The following is a 24,754-nucleotide window of genomic DNA, read 5'->3' as shown; positions in this document are numbered from 1 at the left end:
CCATTTAGATTCATAGTATGCTATATATAATAAAAGTTGGTATGCATATTGGTTGAAATGAAATTTCTGTTCTATAATAATCCATTGTTAACATAATGTGTTCTATAGGCTCTTGATTTTGGAGGGAAATTAATTAACAATGAAAAACGCCATAGTTGAATCAATCAAACAAAAACCTTGGATTTAAGTATAAACGTAACACAATTTACTAAATAGGAAAATAAGAAAACACAATATGTTTATTTCAAAAAGTAAAAAACTGCTATGACCAAAGAATATGAACTTATAAACGGCACATAGAAAATTGACATTTAAATTGAGTTATCAGTAGGCTGGATACATTTTTTTTTTTTTTTAAGATCAAAAATAAAATAAAGATTTACAAAGCAAAACATAGAACATGACAAAATAATTACTGAACAAGAAAATGAAGGTACATCCTTTTACTGTCCTCTCTGCTCTCATCTCACAGACGGTTTATTTCAGACAGAACTTGGAAGACCCCGAGCAGAACAATGTAGCCTCTAAGTTACAGAAGAAGAATTACTTTAACAGTCCCCAGGGGGATTTCCAGTTTCCAGAATTGAGCCTCTTCTGATGCCTTGGTATTTACATTGGACTTGTATCTTCCAAAAGGATGCTGGCTGCCTGGAGACATTTAGCTTCCCGATATTCATCTTCATCTTTCACCAAAAGCTGAGGATTCTCAACATCCACATAATCCTGCAAACAAATCAAATAAAAACACTGCAATCTACGGGTTTTCCAGCTGCAGAAATGAAACTGAATTGAACATAGAAACAGTTCAGAATAAAAGATGTACATTTTCTGCTCTAAATGCTGTTGTGTGTGTGTGTGTGTGTGTGTGTGTGTGTGTGTGTGTGTGTGTGTGTGTGTGTGTGTGTGTGTGTGTGTGTGTGTGTGTGTGTGTGTGGTGGGGGGTCTCTCACCACTCAGAAAGAGGGAATAATGTGTCTAACATTTGCAAGTAAGCGAGAGCCAAACAATGAATATTTAAAGAAGCATGTTATATCTTTGCGTTGGATTGAATGGTCATCTAATTAGAAACATCACAATAGTGATGTGCAAGATAAACAGGTGTAGTTGATCTAATAGGAAATGTTCACTAAATTTCTATTCTGAATTTACTTCTGTCCTGGTGTCATAACAGTTACATAATACAACTTTAGCCATGCTAGATTAAAGTAATATGACTTATACTCTGCATTCTGATTAAGATACATATTAATAAGGTTGAGACTATTGTTGGCACCATGAAGGTTACCTGAGCTTGTTTCCTCATTTCCTTTCCTTTACAAATTATAATAAGAAAAACGTTGAAAAGACGAAGAATAAATGAGACGACCTTTGAAAGATGAATAATCAATAACGTACACCAACTAAAAGATGGTGTTCCTTACCGCATCGCTTTCCATGATGTTCTCCAGCATGCAGACGACATCCGTGAACGAGGGCCTCAGCCTGTACAGGTCCAGCCAGCAGTCTCGCATGATATGGAGTCTGAAGGGATTCATCGTGTTAGGAGAACTGTTCTCATGATGTTATGGTGCTCATGTAAAACTACTGTGAACACTATTCAGAATCAGGTTGCAGATTTAGACTCATAGTTTGGGTCAATACTGTCTTCGTCAAGATGTGGTACTGAGTTCTTATGCTATCCAACTCCGATAACAACATGACTAAGTTTAACATATTGTCTTATGAGCCCCATGGGATGTTTTTTTGTGAGCTGCATGGCATTAGTTAGTGCCTTCTGCAATGTGATGATGTTTAACGTCCCCAATAAAGACATGAGCCCTCAGTCCCATAACCAGAAGTCTTGGGTTTGATTCCTGTGACAAATGCAACTAATAGCACTGCTCTGAGTATTGAAGCTGGTGCATTGAACACGACTTCCTGCTTCCATAGGACTGTGCAGCTCACTGTCCAGAGGTGGTTAGCACCCGTCTGGTGACACGAAAACATAGACTGGACAGGAGGGGAAACAAACCTGTGAGCTATTGTTATTTTACACTAATTGGCTACCAAACTTTTATTTTATTTTCCAAAGTCATAGAACACAGATGCAGCATACAGGGGCGAGTATACAAGTAGCATAAAAAAGGTTATTTTGGGGGGAGTTTGTCACAGTTCAGCTCCACACCTTCCTTTATTAGTTGTTTTCATCCTGTTTGCCTGTTTCACTAACTATCATGTCTTTCCAGATCCTGCTTCCCACCTCGGCAGTCCAACTCCTTTCACCTGTTCTCTCACCTGCCTCTGATCACTTCCACCGAGTCAATCTCTCGTTCCCTTCACCTGGTCCTCATGCCCGTCTCACCTGTTGCCCATTCACCCTAATCGTCCCGTGACATTGGAGTTTGTCTTCGATCAACTCGAACCGACTTTCTGAAGGAGGGTGTGCTGGGTCCATGTCTTGGCCAGATTGTAATGTCATGGGACGATTTGGGTGAACCCAATAGCACAACTCAGGAGACAGAACTGCAAATAATGATCTTTACTCAGAGTATCATCAGGAACAGAACACCAAAAAATATATGGACACAATATGTAACGCACAAGCGCTTGGGCTGGAAAACACAAGATGGAACGCTCGAGGGCTTGGTCGGAAAAACACAAAACAATCTGGCAGAGGACAAGAGCAAGTGAGGGGACCTAAGTAGACGGGGACTAACTAGGGAATGGGCAACAGGTGAGACGGGCATGAAGATCAGGTGAAGCGAATGAGGGCTTGACGAGGTGGGAGTGATCAGAGGCAGGTGAGAGAACAGGTGAAGGGAGTTGGACTGACGAGGTGGGAAGCAGGATCTGGAAAGACTTGATAGTTAGTGAGGTCCTGGGACAGGGATGTCGTATGTGTACAGATTGTAAAGCTCTCTGGCAAAGTACTGAAGGGAGACGGCCGTTTTAATGCCCTTTGAGGCAAATTTGTATTTTGTGATGTTGGGCTATATAAAATAAACTGAATTGAATTTAATTTAAAATGCCTTTCACTTACATCTCTGGCCTGCAGCCTTCAGGGTTTGTGTTCTTATGACCGATACAGATGTGGTACACCACTGCCTCTGATGTCTCCAGGTTTGGGTATGGTAGTGTACCTGAAAACATAGTATTATTTAGGACAGCCATACAAGATGTTTTTATTTATTTTTAAACCATACATGATCTTTAGATTGATCACACAAGTTATGTTTGCCGACTTGCTGTTTCTTTTTTTTCTTCTTTTTTTGCGATCAAATGTTTTTATTTAGCATAATCACACAGGATGGCGGAATACCAACACATGGTGCCCTTTCAAATTACAAACAATATGCTGAGACCAAAGGAGTCTCTCAGAACCATAAAGCAGAGAGGAAAGATGGGGGGGGGGACATAAATATACACACAACACAAAAAACAGACAGACAAATAACATTGACAGGGACCAAGGACATGCGCAATTAGAAGTAAGGGGCTATAGCACACATCTACAGCATATTTTTCAAAGAATCAGCAATGTTGACCCAAGTGTCCAAAGTCTTTTCTGATGCTCCATTTATGCGAGCTGTTGAGATCTCCATATATACAACATCCCAAAAGGAAAGCGTCCATGTTCGAATAGACAAGTCATGAGGTAGTTTCCAACGGGCCGACTTGCTGTTTCTTAAGATACCATGATAGGATGATTTCATTTCATGCTCTATTTTGTTTTGTAAATAACTGTCAGATATACACAAATATCAGAGTTTAACAAATAGACCAATCATTTTTATTATCTTATTTAGCCAGACTGATGACATTGTGTAAGAGAGAGAGGGAATGTGATATTGCCTTGAAATACAATTATAACATGTGTTTATTCATAACTAAAGCAGGCAAGCACAAGTCTCCACTTTGGCCCTAGCTTATATTGAGTCACTTTGTGCCACATATCATATCTGTTATGTGCAACCAACTCACCAAATGTCTGCATCTCCCACAGCACGATGCCAAATGCCCACACGTCTCCCTTGAAGCAGTAGTAGCTGTTCTTGAAGTACTCAGGTGGGTACCAGCGCAGCGGCACACGCTGCTGCACCAATGGAAAATGTCATCAGTAGGGTTAGTGGAAACTGGAATATGTGGAATGTGTGTCTATATATATATACATATACAGTACCGCTGCTAACCATGTTGGTGCCCGAAGCATAACTCCTTCATGATGCCCCCCTAGTGTGCGCGGATGTGTCGGCGCGCATCACGGCAGGGCGACAGTAGGGGCGAGATCCCCTAGCGACACTGGCACTCACTGGCACTTGCCAGCAAATGCCGCAACTAGTCAAAAGGTGCGGCAGCTAGTCAAAAGGTGCCACAGTGACGAGTCTGCGACGACTCAGTGGCAAGCTCCATGAAGTGCCCGTACAGCGGAAGAAATCACTTTCATGATAATAGAATGGAGTAGCTGCGGTTTAGGGGTGCTCAATACGTCGATCGCGATCTACCAGTCGATCGCGGCGTAGTATTGGTAGATCGCATGACATAAAAAAAATTGGCCCGCCAGCCTGTAATTTTCTCTATAGCACGTCTTTGTTCTTTTATTAAACTAAACAGCCGTCTGTTGTTGATCGTCTCTAGCGCCGCCGCTCCCATAACGCGCACTACGCGCTGCGCGTAGGGCACCAAGTTTTGCTGATCGAAATAAACTAAACTAAGGGGTTAAATAGGGCCCCATTTGTGAATCCCACAGAACCAAACCCACCCCGGGATGGGGTGTAGGAGTAATCACACAAGGTGATTCTCGCCAAACCGTCCCACCCCGTTGGGGAGGTAGGCGATTCATAATCAGACTCGCCTATGAATCGCTCCTCCCGTGTAGGCGATTCTGAATCGCCTAACGCCCACCTCTCCTGTGAGATTCACAAATCCCTGCTGCTTTGCTGGAAATCACTTCTACTTATAGACTCTGGTTCGGTGCTCCGTGTCGTCACTAGCGACGTCACAGGGTGCTGAGCGATTAAATACATCTCTTGTTCTGCCTGTTTTGTGATATACATGCCTAAAAGGCGCCTAATATTTCTAGACTGAAATAATATCGACATTATAATTATTATAACTATGAGGATTTTTTTAGTTGCCTATTTTGTGGAGCCCCCTCAGGACTTGGTGCCCTACGCGCAACGCGTAGTGCGCAATGGGAGCGGCGGCGCTGTACATATATATATATACACACACATATATATATATATATGTGTACACAAATGAGCTCATGGTAGATATTTCTGAGTAACGTCTGGGTTACATGAGTGAAACCTTTGTTCCTAGACCCAGAAAACCACAACCCTGCCAGTTTCGATACATATGAACATTCAAATAAATGGACATCTGAATATATGCGCAAAGGGTTGTACAGTCGGTCCTTGACAGCAGGAGAGTTTACTCTGCGTATGTGTGTATGCGCGTGTGTGTACCTGTATGCCTGTGCGTTTGTGTAGGCGTGTGTATGCGCGTGCGCGTAAGCGTGTACGTGTGCATGTGCGCGGGCGTGTGTATGCGCGTGCGTTTATGGGTGTGCGCCTGCGTTGACACGTCTTATTACCTGTGGATTTCTCCAGCGGCTGCTGCGGCGCCTCGTCATGCGCGTGAGGTCTCGAGCCAGGCCGAACTCCCCGACTTTCACTTCCCAGGGAAACTTGTTGACCATAATGTTCCTCAGAGCCAAATCACAGTGCACAATCTGCGGGGAGACCACCCCGACACGGCTTAGCCCGGGACGAAGAGCAGCACATTACATCCAACAACCTACCGAGGACTTCAGGAGTCATGTTGTTACCCTTTTGGAGCGCAGGTGCTGCATGGCCAGAGCGACGTGATAGGAGGCAATGGTGAGCAGGCTCTGCAGCTCGGGGTCCGCACTCAGGCGGACCCTGTTGCTCTGCAGGAAGGTCTTCAGGGTGCCACCGCCCACGTGCTCCATGATCAGAAGGTAAGGCTCTGCACAGCTCAAAACATAGAAAGAGGATGGAGGACGCATGAGGAGGAAACAGAACCAAGGACTCGTCTTCCTTCATTTGATTTCATTCTTGTGGAGGAAACAGTGTGAGGATGCATGTCTCTCACCCTCAGTAGTGTTCCAGTCCAGTAACTGCAGGATGTTCTTGTGGTGCACCAGTTTCCTCATGATGGAAGCCTCCATGTCCACATGCTTAGGACGCACACCTCCCAGAAAGAAGAGACAAACACACTGAATCGAGGAGGACTCCAACGGGAAACAACTCCAATTTGTATCCATTGAACTCTGAAACGAGAAGGTGCTGCCAACATTGAGGTGTGAGGATAACAATGAGTCACACTGTGAACGGAAAACCGGAACATGATTAAAACAGCAAAATAGGAAATAAAATCACACCCAAGTTGAGCTGAAATGACAATCTTAAGTCGGCATGTAATTCAGTCACGTGTTTCTGTTCCAACACGCAGTCTGTGGACAACGTGCAGCTTGTATTGGGTTGAGTTTAAATGTAGATTGGGATTAGTTTAGCCAGCACTCTGTTGGTCGCCCCACAAAACCTTCTCCACCCTGATTGTGTGGCACAGGGGTCAAGTCTGTGGGGTGTTACGGTGTTCATGCCAATTGCCCTTTCACTAAGCTCCGCCCCCCTGCTGGAGATACCCTGGAACACACACGGTTCGTAATTGCACTCCCTGAATAAATATTAAATAATTCTTTGAAAACGAAAGAAGAATTTCAGAGAATTTCAGTTGTGAAAACTGTTCAAAGTGACAAAGATAGAAGCTGGTCAAGAGTGCTTTGAGTGCACGTTGGTGAACGTGCCTCACTGATGAGTTCCCCCGCTGCTCTGCACTGCTCTCATTATAGAATTATTAATCCCCAATAAATTATTTTTTCTGCATTTAACCCAACCCATGGTTGTATTAAAAGTGTGGCTGCATGATGCGGAAGGGAGGCAAACTGGGGTTCAGTTCAGTGCCTTGCTACCACTGACTGCAACTAATGGGGAGGGGATCGAACCCGATCGACTCCAGGGTTTTGGCGACCCTCCTTACCCCACGGCTACAGCGGATATCGCTGTCATGGCAGCGCAGCATCCACCCTTTCCATTGCCTCTAACACTGTCCGCTTTGTCAGCACCTTCACCTCCATCAGTATTTAATGTGCTAATAAGTGGATTCATAATTTGGATGGACTGACCCTTCAAAGTAAATACCTTGACATGAATATAAGATTAGATATCAAAATCAAAAGTCCTGTTTAGTTTTAGAGTACATTTTGTTCCAGGGACACATCTGAAAATACTGTTTGGGTGTATGAAAGCACGGCACTCGCTCAGCGTGGGAGAGCAAGCAGAGGTGGGCGTCTGCTTCTATCTTCCATCACACTTTCTTACCACAACATCAGCATCCTGAACAATGGTAGTTAAACTCTTTGTTGGAGCTATTTAACTTGACATTTGTATTTAGGTTTTATTGTAAAGTAATATTGATTATTTATTGCTTATGTAGGTTATATTTTGATATGTTAGTTGTTTTTATGATAGTTGTAGTTTAGTTTAATATATTTAGTTTTAGGTTCACTGATTGGGTAACACTGGGCACCTGTGGTTATATGTAGAGGTGGGTAGGCACAGGACCAGCATGCACCAGGGTGGCCAATGGTTTTTTACCATAGTACAGAGAGGAAGTGTCAACATTTTCTTTGTTCTTTTTTGTTGGTTTAAGAAATAAATTATCAGAATAATAATAGGCGGAAATGGACATTACTTTCTTTTGCATGCGTCAACACCGAAACCCACGGTGCATCAGTGGCGGTTTGATTTATAGTTTTGTTTGATTTCGTACGACAAATGGCACGACACTTATTCACGCTGCTGCAAATACAGCGAGAAACAAAAGTTACACATATGTTGTGTCACATATCTTGCTACCTAACAGCCTGCTGACCCCGCATGCTTTCAGTGGAGCCACTGTTAGTCGTGCTCGTCAGCTCAAACAAGGCAAACCAGCAGCAGCCAGTTGCAGCTCCAAGGTGCAATGTGTGAGGTCTAACCACAGGCTCCGAACACATAGGGGTCAGCGTTTCATCGGGTCACCACAATCTCAGTTTTATACAACAATGTTAACTACTAACTAACAGCAGGACAAGAATTAACACAGAACTGAAGGCTTGTTTCTGCCACTTTGGATTTAATCCAATAAACAAACCCTCAAACGTACTCAGGTCCTGATGCCGAGCCTGGGCTCGATGAGGGCAAACGTAGTGTGATGTCTTGAGAGGACGGGATCGTGAGGCGAGGCGTGGGTACACAAATCAAGACGACAGGCGAGGGTTTCCTTAACTCAAAGTTTTTGTAATTAGATTCTTCTTAACAAAAAGGTAAACTTAACGCCAACAAAAGTCGTTTACAAAACAAACATAAGTGCTTCAGTCTTCTCCTGGTTCATTGTCTTTCACATAATATCAGAACTCTCCTGAGCTCCTATCCTGTCTTCACCCCCTTTCCGCAGGCTCATCAGCCTCATCCCTTTCAGCTGTGCAGCAGCCTTGGCCCGCCTGCACTGCTGAGTGGGAATTGTCGTTTTTTTACACTGGATGTCATGCTGGTTGTCGTCCCTGCTGCAACCACCGGGAAGGAATGTACCTCCCATTAATCACCATTCCTCTTATGACATCACAGTAGACAGAGGTCAACACTGTAACCTCTTCATATTCTGTTGATAATGTTCAACTGTTAATGTGTTTAGACTAAAATTCTGTCCAGATCTCACACATTCCACCTTTAAACCTGCAGTCCTGTTCCACTCAGAAACCAGCTGTGACACAACACTGGTTCTCACATCGAGACAAGCATTTGCTTCTTTCTCACTGCAAAGTCAACAAGTAGCAGGTTTTTGCTTTGGCATCTTTGCTTTGGCTTTCTTCAGAGTGAGAAAGAAAAAGAAAAGAAGAAAAAAAACTGCACAAATGGTCATTAAAATAGCAAATTTGCATTTTGGGACACCTAAAGAAAAAATATGAATAATAGCCAAGCTAAGAACAAACTTTCTCCTTAAATAGAAAAACTAGAGCAGTATTTCCTGTGTGAAATGTGTGCGATTGCTGCTCGCATGGATACTGATTGTTGCCTCTAAATGAGTCACAGCATCCTTCTTACATTGACTTGTGCACGATTTCGATATGACTCATCATTCCTGAGTGTGAAATGATGCACATATTAAAACACATGTAGCCATAAGGCGTTTGTTTGTTTAGAGGTCATCAAAACAAATTTTGGAGAAAATAGTTTGGATGCAACATGTGTGTTATAGCGACAGTATCCACCTCGCCATTTACGTGGGCTGGATTGTGGTTGTTCTGCCCCTGTGCCTCGACTTTCACCTCAATACGCGATTGCATTTGTCTGCCGCCACGGCAGCTCTGCCTCAAAGAGAGGCTCGTCTCTCCGGCTCTCCACAGAAGAATGTACCTTCCTTGCTGATCTTGCAGGTGAATATGCTGTGGCCTTTACATGTCCCTCTGGTCATCCTGGCCTGGTAGAAGACCCCCTCCTTCCCCGATTTGATCAGCTGCAGCAAGTTCAGCTCCGACTTGGTGACATGAGGACCCTTGAACAAATGCAATAATATCGGACTTTGCAACATGAAATCCGAGGGGAAAAAAGCAATGGATTGGGAGAGGGGACAGAGAGGACATGCAAACCACATCATCCTGGTCAAACGCTTTTCTTTGTCTGATTTTGTCTCTCTCCTGAACTACATGCAGTGATACTATCTTTCGCTCAAAAGAGAAATGAAAATTACCTGCTGCAGGCCTTCCCACGGCCTCCTGGAGGAGGTCCTGGCTGTGCTTCTCTGTCGGAGGGGAATGAGAGGAGGAAGCTCCTCCTCCCCCGCTGCTGGCACCGGATCCACAGGCATGATGGGAGCTTCCAGCTGAGGATCAGCATCCAGCAACAACTTGCTACCTTGCAGCTCTCGAATGGTCCGGACCAAAGAACGATATCTGCAAGAAGAAAAGGTACTGTACTGTATAGTGTGAAATACCGGACACTAGACAAGGTTTAAGGGAAAAAAATATTCCAGCAAAAGAACCACAGGTTTTTTTTTTTATTAATCAAATCTACCCGATGTGAGAAACAAAACTTTCTATGGTACTATTTCATCTTGAAGAGGCCGGTTAGTTAGCTAGCTAGATTTCGGGCTTGCTCTCCTGGTGGAGGACCCAGTGCTGCTGCTGGCCACCAGCATACTGGAACCAGTGTGGTATGAAAGCAACTCGGCCAAGCTGAGCTGTTGGAGAGAAATGTTGCCAGAAGGCTAAACTATGGGAGAGATGAAGATACGGCCGGCTGTTGTGCTCATCCTCAGCAAACACAGTAACAGTCCAAAGCATGGTGGAACCAGCATGGTGGAACCAGCAAGCCAACTGCAATGGTTCCACCATGGGCAGCTCTATTGGGCTGTAATGTTAATGTTAGCATGCTAATCAGCTCCCATTAACAATGCTAACCTGCTGATGTTTAGCAGCATGTTATAGCCTCATATAGTGTTAGCAGCTAATTAGCAGTAAACTCTAAGTAGCCTACAGGTGAGGCACATGTGAATGTCTTGCTGTCTTTTCTCATTAATGTTTGGTTATAAACCATAGCTCTGGACAAATTACAATGTTGACCTAATGGTGGCTCAACAAAGTGATTGCAATACATCCTAAAGGGAAACACAAAATTCCTGCACAAATGTGAATGGCAATCCATCCAATAATTGTGGAGACTATTCTCTCAAACTCAAAAGTTCAACCTGCGGGTAGCTCTCTGAGGAGTCAGCCAAAAAGAACCGACAGAATCATCATCATCTGAATCACAAATGCCAAGCCTACATTTGATGGTAATCCAAGTTACATCACTGGCATTCGCTGAACCCGTGTTCTTCTGCAGAAGATCATGGGGTTGGCCATTCTCACAGGACAATTTATAAAAAGTGATTTGTGTGGGCTTCTTGTAAATGTTTGCACAGCCCATGGAACAGACCTGCGGGAAGAAAATATTTGATGGAACTCCATTTTGTATATTGATTACAAATGAAAAGCATTTCATCCAAGTGATGACAGACCTCCAGATGAAGCTCCAAGATGGCTTATCAATTCTCAATATCGTACAATGGCCACCTCAACAGCCGTAAAGGACAATGCATGGCTTGAGATGGCCCAGCTGCTGGGATACGATGAAGATGGGACTTGATAACATTGTGTGTTGCACACAGAACATGGGAGTGTTCAGATAAAGTTCTTGGTCTGATTTAATAATGCTGCGTTACATTTGCAGGTATTAGTTGTCGGCTTATTAGGATATGTAAATGTAAAGTAGACATCTTTTATGTCGTGAGCTACAACTGTGCTGTTACACCATGACAAGGTTAGTCTGCTGTGAAAGAGGTCAATCTCTCACGACCCGAACCAGGTAAAACTTTAGTTTCCACAATCTAGAAACAATTCAATTCAATTCAGTTTATTTGTATATTGGGGAAATTTCACAAATTACAAATTTGTCTCGGAGTGCTTTACAATCTGTGCACATAGACATCCCTGTCCCAAAACCTCACATCGGATCAGGAAAAACTCCCAAACAACCCTTCAGGGGAAAAAAATGGAAGAAACCTTCAGGAGAGCAACAGAGGAGGATCCCTCTCCAGGATGGACAGAACAATAGATGTAATGTGTACAGAAGGACAGATTTAGAGTTTAAATACATTCAATGAATGTGACAGAGTGTATGAATAGTTCGTAGTAGGCATATTCCACGATGGAGACACAAACTCAAAGGCAACTGCACTTCTTGACCTAGTCTGGGAAATGTCATAATTTGTGTTTTTTTTAGCTTATTAAACATATGTTTTGAAACAATTTTGCACAGTGCAACTTTAAAGAGAGAACCACTCATTTCAGCCTCCCTTACTTTCTGAGACACGCGATGCCCAGCAGCGTGAACACCAGGGCGCTGAAGCACAGGGCCCCTATGAGGATGTAGACCAGCCGGTCCAGGGGCCCACCTGGAAGAGCCAGCAGGACAGAAACAGTCAGCTCCAACAGGCTCTCAGTGTGCCGCTGAACACAAGTGGATGTAAAAACCCGAGAGCCCACCTGAACACGCGTTTCCACGGGTGGAACCAGCTGACATCGTTCTCTTCTGCTCAACGCCGTCCCCTCAGTCTGGAAAGTGATATTGTAGCATTTAGAATCAAAACAGAAAAGCTGAGGAACAAAAGTAATAACGTAGAATCACAAATCAAACAATGTGGACTCGACTTTTGATTATGAATTACATGCAGGGGAAAAGTACAAATGTTTGGTGGAAGCACATCCTGTCAAACCTGAAGTCCAAAAGAATGATAAGAGACTTATTAAGATCATACGATAACATTGAATACTCGATCAAGTTACTAAACAGCCTTACCTGTGTTTTCTGATGACCACCTGTTTGAGAATTGTTACATTGAAGCAGTCGGCCGTCTCCGGTCTTTGTTTGTTCTGTTTAGAGCTACACTTGTGAAACGCTCAAAAGTTCCCCCAAGTGCTGCGTCTGCCTCGTCACCAGCGCTCTCGTCCCGGGTCAACCACAACAGCAGCACAGGAAGTGAACACACGCAGCGGGCGGGTTGTGCTGACGCTCTGCAACACATCGGTGCACCTGCTGGGGAGCAGGAGTCTCAATAGACGGAGCGAGAAGCAGAGGTCCGATCGGCTCACCTAAACGTTGCAGAGATGGGGACAATAAAGCAACGACTGATCCCAGTTATTAGGGATTCAAGGGTTTCAGGTGAAATTCAAATGGAAAACGAGGCACACGAGAATCCCAGTTTAGGCCGTAAACCTAGAGCCACTTTCACAGATTTCACTGTGAAACTTCAAATATGGAAGGAGTTATTATATTTCTATGAGAAATTATGAGAAGCGAAGATATTTGTATCCCTCAATTTCATGTATTCAGATCGATAAAAAAAAAAGTTAGTTAACGATGTAAAAATACACTAGTACAAGTAAAAGTCTTGCATTTAGTAAAGAAATCTATATTATCAAACTTAAAATAGAAAAACAATCGGTGTCTCTATCTTTGTTAAATGTGGACTGTATGCATTACTGAAGCATTTTAATGTTGGGGGTGGAGCTAACGAAGCAGTTTTATTTGTTTTGCAGGTCCACAACCGAGGCCGATGGGAATCAGATATTTGGTCATCTTCAGTCACAGGTTAGTGAACACACGGAGAAACTGGTTATCAAGTCGGGTGAAGGTCCGGCGAGGGAGAATTCTTCCTGATAAACACACAAACATTAGATCACAAACCTTTTGCACGTGAGGAAAAGATTGAGATGGAGGAGGAATAGGAAACGTTATAATGGCTGTAGACCGACATGAATATCATTTCATCCAAATTTAGGAAAACTAAGGATGTGCAGGTGATTCCACATGTACGCTAAGAGGTAAATACCCAGGGGGGCAGCCTGAAAATTATGCCAAAACCATTCAATTCAATTCAGTTTTTTGTATAGCCCAATATCACAAATGACAAATTTGACATCATGGTCCCAGGACTTCACATCGGATCAGGAGAAACAGGGAAAAAAAAGTTTCACGGGGAAAAAAGGGAAGAAACCTTCAGGAGAGCAACAGAGGAGGATCCCTCTCCAGGATGGACAGAAGCAACAGGCACGTGCACAGATAGAGCCCTAGTGGTGCTCAAGCACCAGCCCTTTTGCCCTGGATGAGAACAGTGCCCTTTTTGCTGGAGACACTTTTTTTTCATTAATCAGTATTTAAGAATAAAAGTTACTCTCTCTGTCATCAAGTCCCCCCCAAATGTGTTTTAATATCCGACGGGGCATTTATTTGAGTTCTAGTGAGAATTTCGCCCCGACATGCTCACGAGCCCCCCTCCTCCCCCCCCCCGCCGCGCCCCTCCCTCCTCCTCAGGGTTGCCAGGTCTGTGTGACAAAACAAGCCCAATGGCCAATCAAAACCAGCCCAAAAACCAGCCCAATATCAGAACTCAAAATATGCCCATAACTCCTTCATGATGCCCCCCTGAGATAGGAAAGTGACCCACTGCGAGCGTTGTCGACGGGGGGGGGGGGCGGGCTAGTGAGAGCGTGCTCAACTGTGTGCGCGGATGTGTCGGCGTGTACGTGCTGATCTGGAGTCAGTTTGGTAGGATTTGGGTATAAATAAATTATTTCATTTAAAATATGGATTTTTATTTAAATATATTCATGTAATTTGCATGCAAAATAGGTCTACCCGAACCAGCGGACAAAAAATTCAACCTGCGGCAACACTTCAAAACTAGCCCAATTCCGCGGGAAAACCGCGGACCTGGCAACACTGCTCCTCCTCCTCCACTTCCTCCTCCGCGCAGTGCTCCTCGGGCCACCAAACGGGTGCACCTCCTTCTCCTCTGACGCGTAGCACCAGACAAACAGATCATGACGGTGTTTGTCCCGTGACGTTGTTTTGTGATAAATCAACCACAACATTAGCGCTGCTGAAAACATGACGTCACAACTGGTCCGACGTTTCCTAAAAAAATAAACAAAAACTCACGAAATTCGTGATTTCAAAGCCTTCCAGCTGTTTACTGACATGAGTTGTTTAGAGAATAGAGAGAGGGAGAGAGAGAGAGATCATTCTTATTCCGTTCTATTTAACGGGCTAGTCTAGGATTTGCGTGGCCAGACTGAAAATAAAATCATAAGGCCTCTCTGGTATTGTTCAGAGGGCCGGGCCAAATGTGGAGGCGGGCCGTATCCGGCCCGCGGGCCTTAGTTTGAGGACCACTGATCTGGCTGTTGATGTCTATTAATATCGCTCATTTTGAAAATGAGGTCAGAGGGCAGTACGGATCCGTGTCAGACCAGGAGGGCAATAGTGGCTGGCATGACGCCCATTAGCCAATCAGAACGCTTGTACTGTTGTTGCTATATAATAATTTGTCTTTATTCATAAAGAAAATGTAAGCTAGCGGTCTGATGCTGCCAGAGGAAACGCAGGTCGAGGACAGCTTCATCAGTGTATTGCTGCTTATGCTTAAACTCTGTCCGAATTTTCTTTTGGCATTGGGTGCCCTTTTTTTTGGTTTGAGCACCTGCCCCCCAAAATGTCTGTGCACGTGCCTGAGAAGCAATATTAATATAGTATTAAAGTTAGCATCTGAATGTAGTAAATGACCAGCGTACCACTAATTAGAGCATAATAATGTCCTCTATTGTGAGCTGGTCCAACATTGAGGGGATAACTGTGCACTTACACACAGACACTAACAAATAGACACAGACATACAGAGAGAGACACACGGTCGTCGTTTCCGCTGCAGAATTTAATTTGTTGCTTGGGTATTTTGTTACAGATCAACAGCATCACTCCATATACAACTACTAGTACAGTATTTTGTACAGTTTATACTGAAATACAGTTCATTGGCATATTTACAAAACACATTTTTTATGTACATGTTTTCATGTCAGTGCAACATCACTTTCTTTCAACAAACATCTTACAAAAAAGGTTTTTTAAATTAACACGTCTGGTTCAGATCAAACAGAAATGAACTTAAATAAAACGAGTCTTCAGACACTGACATACTGCTCAGTAGTACATTGCACTGCCACTTCTGGGGGGTTTGAGGGTGGGGGGGCTAAATATATTATTTTATGTGGGTCACAAGATCGCCTCAATTTTAGCGTCAAAGTTCTTTTGTGCAGAAAATCTTTGTTCCTTAATGACCAAAGTGGTGCCGATCTCAACTGCGTCTTTGAGTTGTGGCTCATTGGGTCTCAGCGATGGGAGTGGGGAGCTCAGGGTCCCGCATGTAGTGGTTTGAGTGGTTGACAATTATTGCACCTAGAAATGATGTGAACAATACAAACTGAGTTCTCAAGAGCTGATTCCTTCGGGCCACGCCATGAACACCATCTGCAGCTCAGGGAGGGACAAAAACAGCCGAGCAAGCAAACATAAATACACTCATCTGTACATTTCCATTTGTTCAACAAACGTACTTCTGCAAAGCAAAAAAATAAACTTCCATTCAGTGACCGATATCTCTCTCATTACATCCACGAAGGCGTCGTCTCCTCGTGAATCCAGAAGCTCAAAGAGATTCCTCTGCTGGGCTGGAGAAGACCAAGTGGAGGAAACGTCTGTTCAGTGATTAGACCGAGTCGCTCTCCACACGGGCTGCTCCACCACAACGCTCCACCACCTGACTCCACCCCCGCCTCAGTCCCGCCAAAGTGGAACCATCTCCTAGCTCTTCACTGAAATGTGTCGAGTCTCAGTCTCCATTGGCTCCATCGTTTTTGCTCTACCTAGAAATCTTCCAATGATTTTCCAGTTTGATGTAACTTTCTTTGGAGGACATTAAGGGCCAAAGTGACGTGTTAGGGGCCTTCAGGACTACCCATTGGGTACAGCGCTTATTTTATTAGGTCAGGGTATGGTTAATAAATGAAGCACATTCACTTAGGAACATGCAGTGCATAAGTATAATATTAAATGAAATACTAAAAGCACTAGAACTAGATTTTGACACCTGGCCCTGAAGAACCCAGGGCCCATGAGAGTCTGGGACCTTGAGGGAACGACCCTCTTCGCCTGGTAGGTAATCCAGCAAAATCAAGTTTTACTTGAGCATCCGCAGATGTTAGAAAGTCCATCAGCTCCATGTATGGCAACGTTAAGAGGAACGTAACGCCCAATAAAAATGTGTTTTCTGGTCAACGGAAGAGGCGGAGCAACGCAACGCAGGACACGGGATTGAAATGCTCCACCGGAGGGGGCAGTCAAACGCAAGCTCCTTTTAAACGGAACCACACACACAACTCATTAAAGGTTTTTTCGCAGGTGCAGCAAGTACTATGTGAAAAAAAAGAAAAAGTCTTGCGTCTCCAGAGTGAGCCGTGAGTCTGATAAATGTCCAGAAGTGATGTCACTTGAGTCAGTGTCGGTTCGAGATGAAGTCCACAAGTCTGCAAATGTATTTTTAAAAAATCAGGGGGTGTGGAGTTAAAGAGGAGAGCCTACCAGACCGCGACCTGCATAACATGCCCAGATGTTGAGCTGCATTGTGGGTAATGTAGGTGCAAAGTATCGACAAGAAAGATGACTGTGTGGCCTAGAAAAGATGGGATCTCCCGTTGTGCCTCATCCACTTTGATCTGGTTGTCAACTGGCCTCGTGTCAGACGAGTGTTAAAACGACGGGTAAAACCACTTTGCAACGACAATAAAGTTCTGCCCGACGTCCCAACTCTACGGGAGCACATGTTCAGACGACTTTGATCACAACCGTTAAGAGACGCAGCCGTCGAAACGTTCACGTTGCTCCAGCGAGAAAACAAGCCCGACGCCTCTGGTGAAGCTGTGAGATTAATGTCCGTCCCGAACCTGAATTGAAAAAATAAACAATAAAATAAATCTTTCATAAAACACATTTGCAGAATCTCCTCCTAAGAAGAAGTCTTAAACATATACTGTCTATTAATCTTTAAGTGCGTCTCTTTTAAAAATCATGGCGCCCGTCCGAAACAAACCGAGACTGATACGCAAGAGTTTTGAGTTTCAAAGAAGTTATGGGAACACGCAGGTCAACATTGCACAAATCACCACGGATATTTGGCAGCTGTGGAACGAATCACAGCTTTGGCAAAAACGCCTTCTCTTCTGTCCATCAGGACCTGAGAGCATGCCCTAGCCGGAGGGGGGAGGGGGGGGGGAAGACCTTTAAATAAGCATTACTAATACTGTCACAGACTCTTAGGGCTGACAGACTGCAGGAAGCGATGAGGTAGCGTGTGACGTATGTTTCCCTAGTATACAATATACTAGATCTCTAATGTCAACGTCATGTTGATCGGTGGCGTCAGATAGGACAACAGCACTTGGCATGTCAAACCCGACCTGGATCCAATCATTGGCTTTGCATTCTGAGGCCTCATTCGAAGATATCCAGGTCACGTGATAACTCCAGGTGGAAGTGCTTTTCATTCGGACATCACAAGTGATAAACGCACAATCACTAAGCAACATAACTTCATGAGTTGGCCATCCTGGCAGAAATTCAGAGATGCGTTAGTATGCAAGTATAATGTTACATGTTTGTGATGGCAAAGGGTTGTTCGCAATGGGAGAGGAGGCAGATGGGGGGGGGGGCTCAAGTTTAGTGCGTCCACCAGGGCTTCGTTGTCGTCATGGCAATCCTTTGCACTCAAACATGTTGGCGATCAAGTGCAGAAAGTGCTGCGACGCAACTCTAAGGGCAGGGACCACAGGCCGAGTCGTTGGCAGTTTGTCTGAATCCTTCAGAAGGGCCGAGCGTCTGCTTCCTGCTCGGACCGCGGCGGGGAGCAGAGCAGCTGGAGTGCTGGCTGATGGAAGACGAGGTCACTGCAGCACACAGTACTTCCTGTAGTCGGACTCAAAGTCTTCGTCCATGCTACTGGTGTCGGCCAACTTCTTGCCATCGATCTTTGGCAGGAACTGAGAGTAGTCCACTCCCTGCTGCTCGTAGAAGAGGATGTAGGCCGAGTCGCCGTCGATCTCCTCAGAGTGCACTTCCTGTGGGAATAGTTTATTAAAACGGAGGTTTGTGATTGATCTTCTCAAGGTACAGGTCAATGAACCGGTTATGTGTTGTGGCAATAGCTGAGGCAATTCGTGTAGTGACATGCATCCACCACTAGGGGTCTCTATAGCCAAGAATGTCCAAATATATATTACAATAGATTATATTACAATCTTTTTTTTCTTCATATTTGTATAGATTTGTTTGAATTTTTGTCTGTGGGTGTACAAATAAAATCACTATCATAGAACCTTTTGGTGCCCAGCCCGATGTATCTAAAGGTTCACAGCTGCTTACATGGATCGTGACACCCTCCTGCTAATATCATTATTATTATTAGTTGCATTGCTGTTAGTATTGACTTTACCATTCCTGCTTCTATTATCATTCTATTACATCCACTGTTGCTGCTATTTTTGGTAGTTGTAACTGTTTCATTGTGCCTACTCCTCATCATATGAATCATTTCTGTCATATTCATTGAATGTGTTGTCACTGTAACGCTGTTCTTCTGTACACATGACATCTATTGCTTCGGTCCATCCGGGGAGAGGGATCCTCCTCTGTTAAAGGTTTCTTCCCTTTTTCTTGTGAAAGTTTATTTTTTAGGGGAGTTTTTCCTGATCCGATGTGAGTTCCTGGGACAGGGATGTCGTGCGTGTACAGATTGTAAAACCCTCTGAGGATAATTTATCATTTTGGGCTATACATTATAAACTAAATAGAATTGAGCTGTGTGGAGGCTATGGCTCTATCATAGAAATGCTATGGAGAACATTTTCTGTTGCTGTGTTTCTCAAAGTTTCCCATCGAGCACTCGATAAATGCAGCTGACCATAATAATGGAGGCAGATCTACCACAGCGGGGCCTTGACCTCAGACAGCTGACCGTTGGAAAGTATGCTCTTCATGTTGGAAAGAGAATACAAAGTGACCTCATGCCTCACCTTACAGCTGCTGTCATTGTAGCAGTACCATTTCTCGTTGGGGTTTTTGGCATACGTCACATAGTGGCCTCCTCCCATGATTCCTGAATGGCACTGGCGACAGGAAGCAGATATATGTGAGACTTGTTTCAAAGCCGAAAGAAGCTCGTTGTCTGACAGCGTGGCACCTACTGATATTGCATAGAGGTTGTAGACGGCGTCCAGACAAATGTCTCCGTGCGGGAGCAGCGGGTTGTCGGGGTCCATGCTGCCCTCTGTGCTGCAGTCGGAGTTCAGCCCATTGCTGTCCCCGTTCATCAGGACCACGTCGCAGTGGCTGCTGGACGCCTCGCTCCCGCACGATGCCTCCGACGCGAGCGCCCCTCCTGATCCCGGGGGGCCTGACGCTGCGCTCCCCTCTGTGTCGGCCCTGGGCTCGGCCTCAGGGTTAGAAGCTCCGTCCAGGTTCTCCCGGCTGTTCGAGAGGCGCTGTCTGCTGCCCAGCTGGGGCAGGCGGAGCCGGCCCGGCCTGCGGCCTCCACTGCCGGTTTTGGGGCTTCCAGAGGGGCTGCTGGACCGGCTAGGAGATGGAGCTGACTTCCTGCTAGAGGCCGGGGAGACTGTTGGGAAAGACATGTGTTCAAGACATATCCTCTGCCATTGAGCCATTAGCTGCTTTGCTCATTGGTACTTTATTTTATATTAAAAGCCCGTAATCAACAAACACAGAACAAAACAAATGCAGGAGTCTCTAAAGATGCGAGTGGCTGAACGGCTAAATGCCAGGCGTAGATCAACATGTGGTACCTTTGGGAAGGTTGCAGAAGCCAGCGGGGGCAGAGATGGAAGACAGGTTATCTTCTCTGACCTTCAGCAGATCCTCGCTCTCACTGCGGGAGTGGAGGCGGTGCTGCACCAGGTCTCTGGGGGCCAGGAAGGCGCTGGGGTCAAAACTCTCCCTCGGGAACTTGACAATCTTCTGGGATTTGATCCATCGGCCATTGACGAACTGGAAGCGCTTCAGGTGGACGATCTGAAGAGGAGAACACGCATCACACATTCTGTACATTTAGAACCTGCCCCTGTGAGGCCAGAGCGAAGGTCGAGCACAGACTACTGACCAGCATAGGCGGCAGCCTCCAGAGGTCCAGCTTCTTCGTGGCCAGCCGGTGCGTCTTGCACTTGGAGCAGTAGTAGAGCTCGTCCTCACCCAGCTCTTCCTCGCTGGTGAAGGCCTTCAGACAGCTGTCCAAGCTGATGGGCTCAGCCTGGGCCCGACGGGACTGCTCCACACTGCAGTGCTCCTCTATAATCTGTAGGGAGACCATGAAGGCGACACTGAGGGGCGACGATGAACTCTAAACTCACAGCAGAATCCATTTGTAGTTTTTGAACTGCCAATTATCGTTGTATTCAAGTTCTGTTATCAAACTGTATTTTACCAGTTCTATTGGGCTCAAAATACAGCTGAAGATGAATTTGTACAAATCTGCACAGAGACATGCACCACAGTACGACATGGATGTTCAAACGGCCAGTGTAGCGTCCTTAATGGCAGCTTGCTGGTCACTCTGTGTGGTCAAACCCACTGCCAACGTACTTTCTGTTGAGCAGGTTTACTCATCTCACTTAGCTCTCGAAAAACATAGATAATAATACAAGACTTTATATAGCGATCTATTCATTAACTCCTGAAAAAGTCCTGAATGTGAATGGGATGAAGGGAGATGGAGCAGTAGAACTATTGTAGCCATCTGCAGGAGAAAGCTCACTCTCACTTCTTAAATGTTGACAAGATGATCTCATTGTAAGACTCAAAGCTTTTCCAGCAGCTTAGGTTATGTGTCTACTGCAGCACAGGGATACAAATCAAGGTGCTGGTGACAAATATTGACTAAAAACTGCCAAGTTAAATATTGTGTAAAAAACATTGCCTCCGCACTTTTCTTCATGATGAGGTGAACAGAGTATCACGGTGGTAATAAGATGGTAATTAACAGTGCAGCCTGTGCAGAGGAAAGGGCTACACACTTAGAGATAGGATCTATGGAAAATGTTGTTTTGCTTTTTTCAATGAATTCATCGATTACTCTATATTATATTGATGCTCACAGCGAGGGGGAGGGAGAGTGAGAGAGTAAGGGTGAGAGTAAGAGTGAGAGAGTAAGAGTGAGGGTGAGAGTAAGAGTGAGTGTAAGAGTGAGGGAGAGAGAGAGTAGGAATACTAGTAAGGGTAAGAAAGAGAGAGAGTAAGAGTAAGGGTGAGAGTAAGATTTGAAGAGTGAGAGTGTAAGAGTGTAAGAATGAGGGTGAGTGTGATGTTAAGAGACAGCTATGCGTTCACATGTTTGTACCGGACACTTTCCTTTGGCAATCCTGTGTAATGTTGTGGATTGAATTTAGTGGTGTTTACCCTCTCCTGGGAGGTCTGGTAGCGGAGATGCAGGGCGGTGGGGTCCCAGTCCACAGCGATGTAAGCATTTCCTACAGAGACCCTGTCCTCTGTACACTCTATTTTACAGCCTCGACAGAACCTGGAAACACAGACAGACACACAGGTTAAAAAAACCAAGACATGTTTAACACACTTGTACGTTCACACACTATGGAAACAAAGTAACAACAGAAAACGAAAACATTCGGCCCACTGTATCAACAACAGATCAATTACTCCCTACGTTGTGACCCGTGGTGTGTTCATGAGACGCTCTCCGTCTTACCTGTACCAGGGACACCAAGCACAGGAGCTGCCATCCTTACCCACAACCCGTAAAGTGAAGGGGTACTGGTAGCCCATACTGTCATCACTGCAGGTTAGAAGAGAAGAAAAGTGTTCAAGCACACTGTCTGCGTGAATAACATCAATTGAAACAGTTTGTTGTAGATTGTTTTTCTCACTGGACGGTCAACTGGCTCACAACACCATGTGTAACAAAACAATGTCACCGTATATTCTTCCAATGGCTCCATGTTGGTGGAAACAAGGAGCGGAAATGGGCTTTAGATAGCCGATGGGGATAAGCTCTGATTGTGTGGATCCTCTCAGGCCACTCGTACTCATCTTCACTCCATATTTACAAGTTCATTGCAAAGACGGAACGTTTAGCTTAACTTAGCACAAAAAGTGGAAGCGGGGGGGAGAATCTGCTCAACAAACAAGCAAACACACGAGTGTGTTGGGCGAAAGGAGCGGACTGTCGGCCTACCAGTCCTGGGCGTGGTTGCTGGCTTCCTGTGGGGGAAGTGGGCTGGCCAGTCGGGACACCTGGATCCACACGGCGTCGTACAGATCCTTCTTACTGGTGTGGACAGTGCAGGGGACGATGAGCGGCATGCCGAACAGACTGGGCCGGTTCTTCTGAGATGACAGGAAGTACAGCTCCGTACGCATCTGAAGGGGCAAGACAAACGATGGAGGAATGATCTAGAATCATAAATAAATTGGCAATAATATCGTAGAATAACTGACAGTATTTGTTTAGCACATATTAGACTGTACAATACAGCTGCTTTCCAACTTGGAGTTCTCACCATCTTCCTGTGCATGGCGATGATGTATCCAATGAAGGGGCTCTCCTGCGTCGGTGCCACGGGTCCATTTGCGATCCCGTTGGCGAGGAGCGACTCTGGGTTGAAGGGCACCATGTTGCTGGGTCCCCCATTGGGGATGAGGACGGGCTCGCTGCCCGGGTTCTCTTTAGCAGCGGAGCCATTGGCTATTGGGGAGATGTCTGATGAATGTGAGGAGAATAGAGAACCGGGGATTCAGACGGAGCCACGCTGACGAGAAGGCAAAGACAGAGTGTGAGCGAACAGTCTCACCTGTCAGAGTCGGGGAGCTCAGTGACGTTGGCGAACCCGGCACGGGGATCTCAAACGCACACAGGAAGCCGCTAACAGACAGACGGACCTTGTGGTTGTCCTGAGGAAAGTTCTGAACACAAAGGACGTGGACTTCATACTGCAGCACTTCACAGGAGTACAGTAACAGACAGCAGTGCATGTGTAGTAGAGCAGTTCGCTCACACACCAGTGAGAAGTAACTTATAGGCAGCAAAATTAGAAAAAGTAGTGGAAATGTCTTCAAGTTGGACCTGACTAAAGACCACTATTGTGAAACATGAAACCTCTCAGAAAGTATGACTCAGCTGTCTTCAATCTTCAGAATTCTCTGCTTTTCTTTTGTTAACTAATATGCAAATTAGCACGCTCTGTCGGTCTCAAAGATGTCTGCATCTATCCCAATACAATGTATAGAAATGGAATTTTGTTTGTGGTGCTGGAGATAAGAAATAATGTGTTCTATTATTTGGTATCTAACTGATGGGTGGAGCAGTCTCAGTACCTTGATGTTGGAGGTATGGACCTCAGCCAGGAGGATCTGCTCAGGCTTCAGACTGCACAGTTCACTCAGCTGCTTCTTCAGGCCCGTGTACTTATCATCCATATTCAACCGAAGGCCGTAGCGCACGGGTGTGGAGCCGTCCAGTTTGATGACTATGAAGACGGCAACAATTTATGTGATTCAGTTTTTATTTTTTAAAGGATCACATGATCAGCATCTTTCCTGCAGCCGCCTCACCAGTAATCTCCAGATGCATGGAGCTGTCCATGGGCAGGGGCAGAGACAGGAAGTTGAAGGGGTCGAAGCGAGCACTGATATGTCCGCAGGTCTTACACTTCACCTGGGACTTGAGCTGACCGTGGAACAGATCCACCACGATGGAGCGGTTCCTCCGGAGGTGGTTCTCCCATGCCTGTGTAGGGGGAAGGAGCATTGGCACACAGGGGAGCTGAGATGATGGGTGGACTGCTATTGACTTCTGAAGATGAGACGGATCAGTACCTCAACAGTGCGGCTGCCCAGTCAGAACTGGCTTTTCCCCCTCTTTTACTGATGCACTAATTCATGATTCATCTTGCAAATGAATGAAAAACCCATCAATATGCTTTCTTATGTTCTTATGCAGCTGAAGACAACACAACGAGAATGGTGACAAACAGGTTATTTGCAGGCTGGATGGCTCAACATTGATAATTTACCCTTTCACTGCGCTCCGCCCCCTGCTGCGACCCTGTCAAGCGACCATGGAGCCCACTCCACTAACTGCGCCAGTATTCTCTCATTTTAGACTGTGTTTGAGGGTGGGACTTAGCAAAGGGTCAATTATTCATGACCTATGGAAAGCCCCTTGTATTGCCATTTGATATCTTGTGACTGTGGCT

At 45.2% G+C, this 24,754-nt stretch overlaps 2 protein-coding genes across 11 annotated transcripts in view; both read right to left on the bottom strand.

Annotated features, from left to right (window-relative positions):
• Positions 1-221: 221 nt before the first annotated feature.
• si:ch211-167j9.5 (tyrosine kinase receptor Cad96Ca) lies at positions 222-12,998 on the bottom strand. Of its 3 annotated transcripts, none has more exons than XM_056440618.1 (12): positions 12,444-12,998; positions 12,131-12,241; positions 11,946-12,039; positions 9,796-9,997; positions 9,462-9,600; positions 6,097-6,195; positions 5,810-5,970; positions 5,576-5,713; positions 3,961-4,072; positions 3,020-3,119; positions 1,422-1,521; positions 222-723 (listed from the first exon to the last, which is right to left on the bottom strand). In XM_056440618.1, the coding sequence occupies exons 2-12, from the start codon at positions 12,165-12,167 to the stop codon at positions 610-612; spliced, it is 1,296 nt and encodes a 431-aa protein (XP_056296593.1). In that variant the 5' UTR covers positions 12,168-12,241; positions 12,444-12,998; the 3' UTR covers positions 222-609. The 3 variants fall into 3 exon arrangements, with proteins under 3 accessions (XP_056296593.1, XP_056296592.1, XP_056296594.1); XM_056440617.1 differs by having other exon boundaries at positions 12,131-12,199; XM_056440619.1 differs by having other exon boundaries at positions 3,961-4,069; positions 12,131-12,199.
• Positions 12,999-15,338: 2,340 nt separating this feature from the next.
• The window catches only part of usp32 (ubiquitin specific peptidase 32), a 51,524-nt gene continuing 42,108 nt past the window's right edge, over positions 15,339-24,754 (bottom strand). For 7 of the 8 annotated variants that reach the window (XM_056440589.1, XM_056440594.1, XM_056440595.1 and 4 more), the window contains exons 23-34: positions 24,111-24,285; positions 23,874-24,025; positions 23,351-23,462; positions 23,060-23,259; positions 22,735-22,919; positions 22,249-22,335; positions 21,942-22,062; positions 20,650-20,841; positions 20,336-20,561; positions 19,721-20,148; positions 19,550-19,642; positions 15,339-18,595 (exon numbers count right to left, since the gene is read on the bottom strand). In XM_056440589.1, coding sequence (XP_056296564.1) covers positions 18,422-18,595; positions 19,550-19,642; positions 19,721-20,148; positions 20,336-20,561; positions 20,650-20,841; positions 21,942-22,062; positions 22,249-22,335; positions 22,735-22,919; positions 23,060-23,259; positions 23,351-23,462; positions 23,874-24,025; positions 24,111-24,285 — 2,145 coding nt within the window. In that variant the 3' untranslated portion in view covers positions 15,339-18,421. The remainder of the gene's footprint in view (positions 18,596-19,549; positions 19,643-19,720; positions 20,149-20,335; positions 20,562-20,649; positions 20,842-21,941; positions 22,063-22,248; positions 22,336-22,734; positions 22,920-23,059; positions 23,260-23,350; positions 23,463-23,873; positions 24,026-24,110; positions 24,286-24,754) is intronic. The other variant, XM_056440591.1, reaches the window with a different exon arrangement.

The sequence above is a fragment of the Pseudoliparis swirei genome, chromosome 20, assembly GCF_029220125.1.
Source record: "Pseudoliparis swirei isolate HS2019 ecotype Mariana Trench chromosome 20, NWPU_hadal_v1, whole genome shotgun sequence".
NCBI lineage: Eukaryota > Metazoa > Chordata > Actinopteri > Perciformes > Liparidae > Pseudoliparis > Pseudoliparis swirei.
Note: the sequence above shows the minus strand (reverse complement) of the source record. Positions and strands in the feature narration are given on the sequence as shown.

Excerpts from the sequence above, each read along its gene's own strand:
- si:ch211-167j9.5 (XM_056440618.1), bottom strand. The coding sequence starts at position 12,167 with ATGTCAGCTGGTTCCACCCGTGGAAACGCGTGTTCAG. Across the intron at positions 9,998-11,945 it reads GGCATCGCGTGTCTCAGAAA|ATATCGTTCTTTGGTCCGGA; the intron begins GTAAGGGAGGCT and ends TTCTTCTTGCAG. Across the intron at positions 724-1,421 it reads ACATCATGGAAAGCGATGCG|GATTATGTGGATGTTGAGAA; the intron begins GTAAGGAACACC and ends ATTTGTTTGCAG.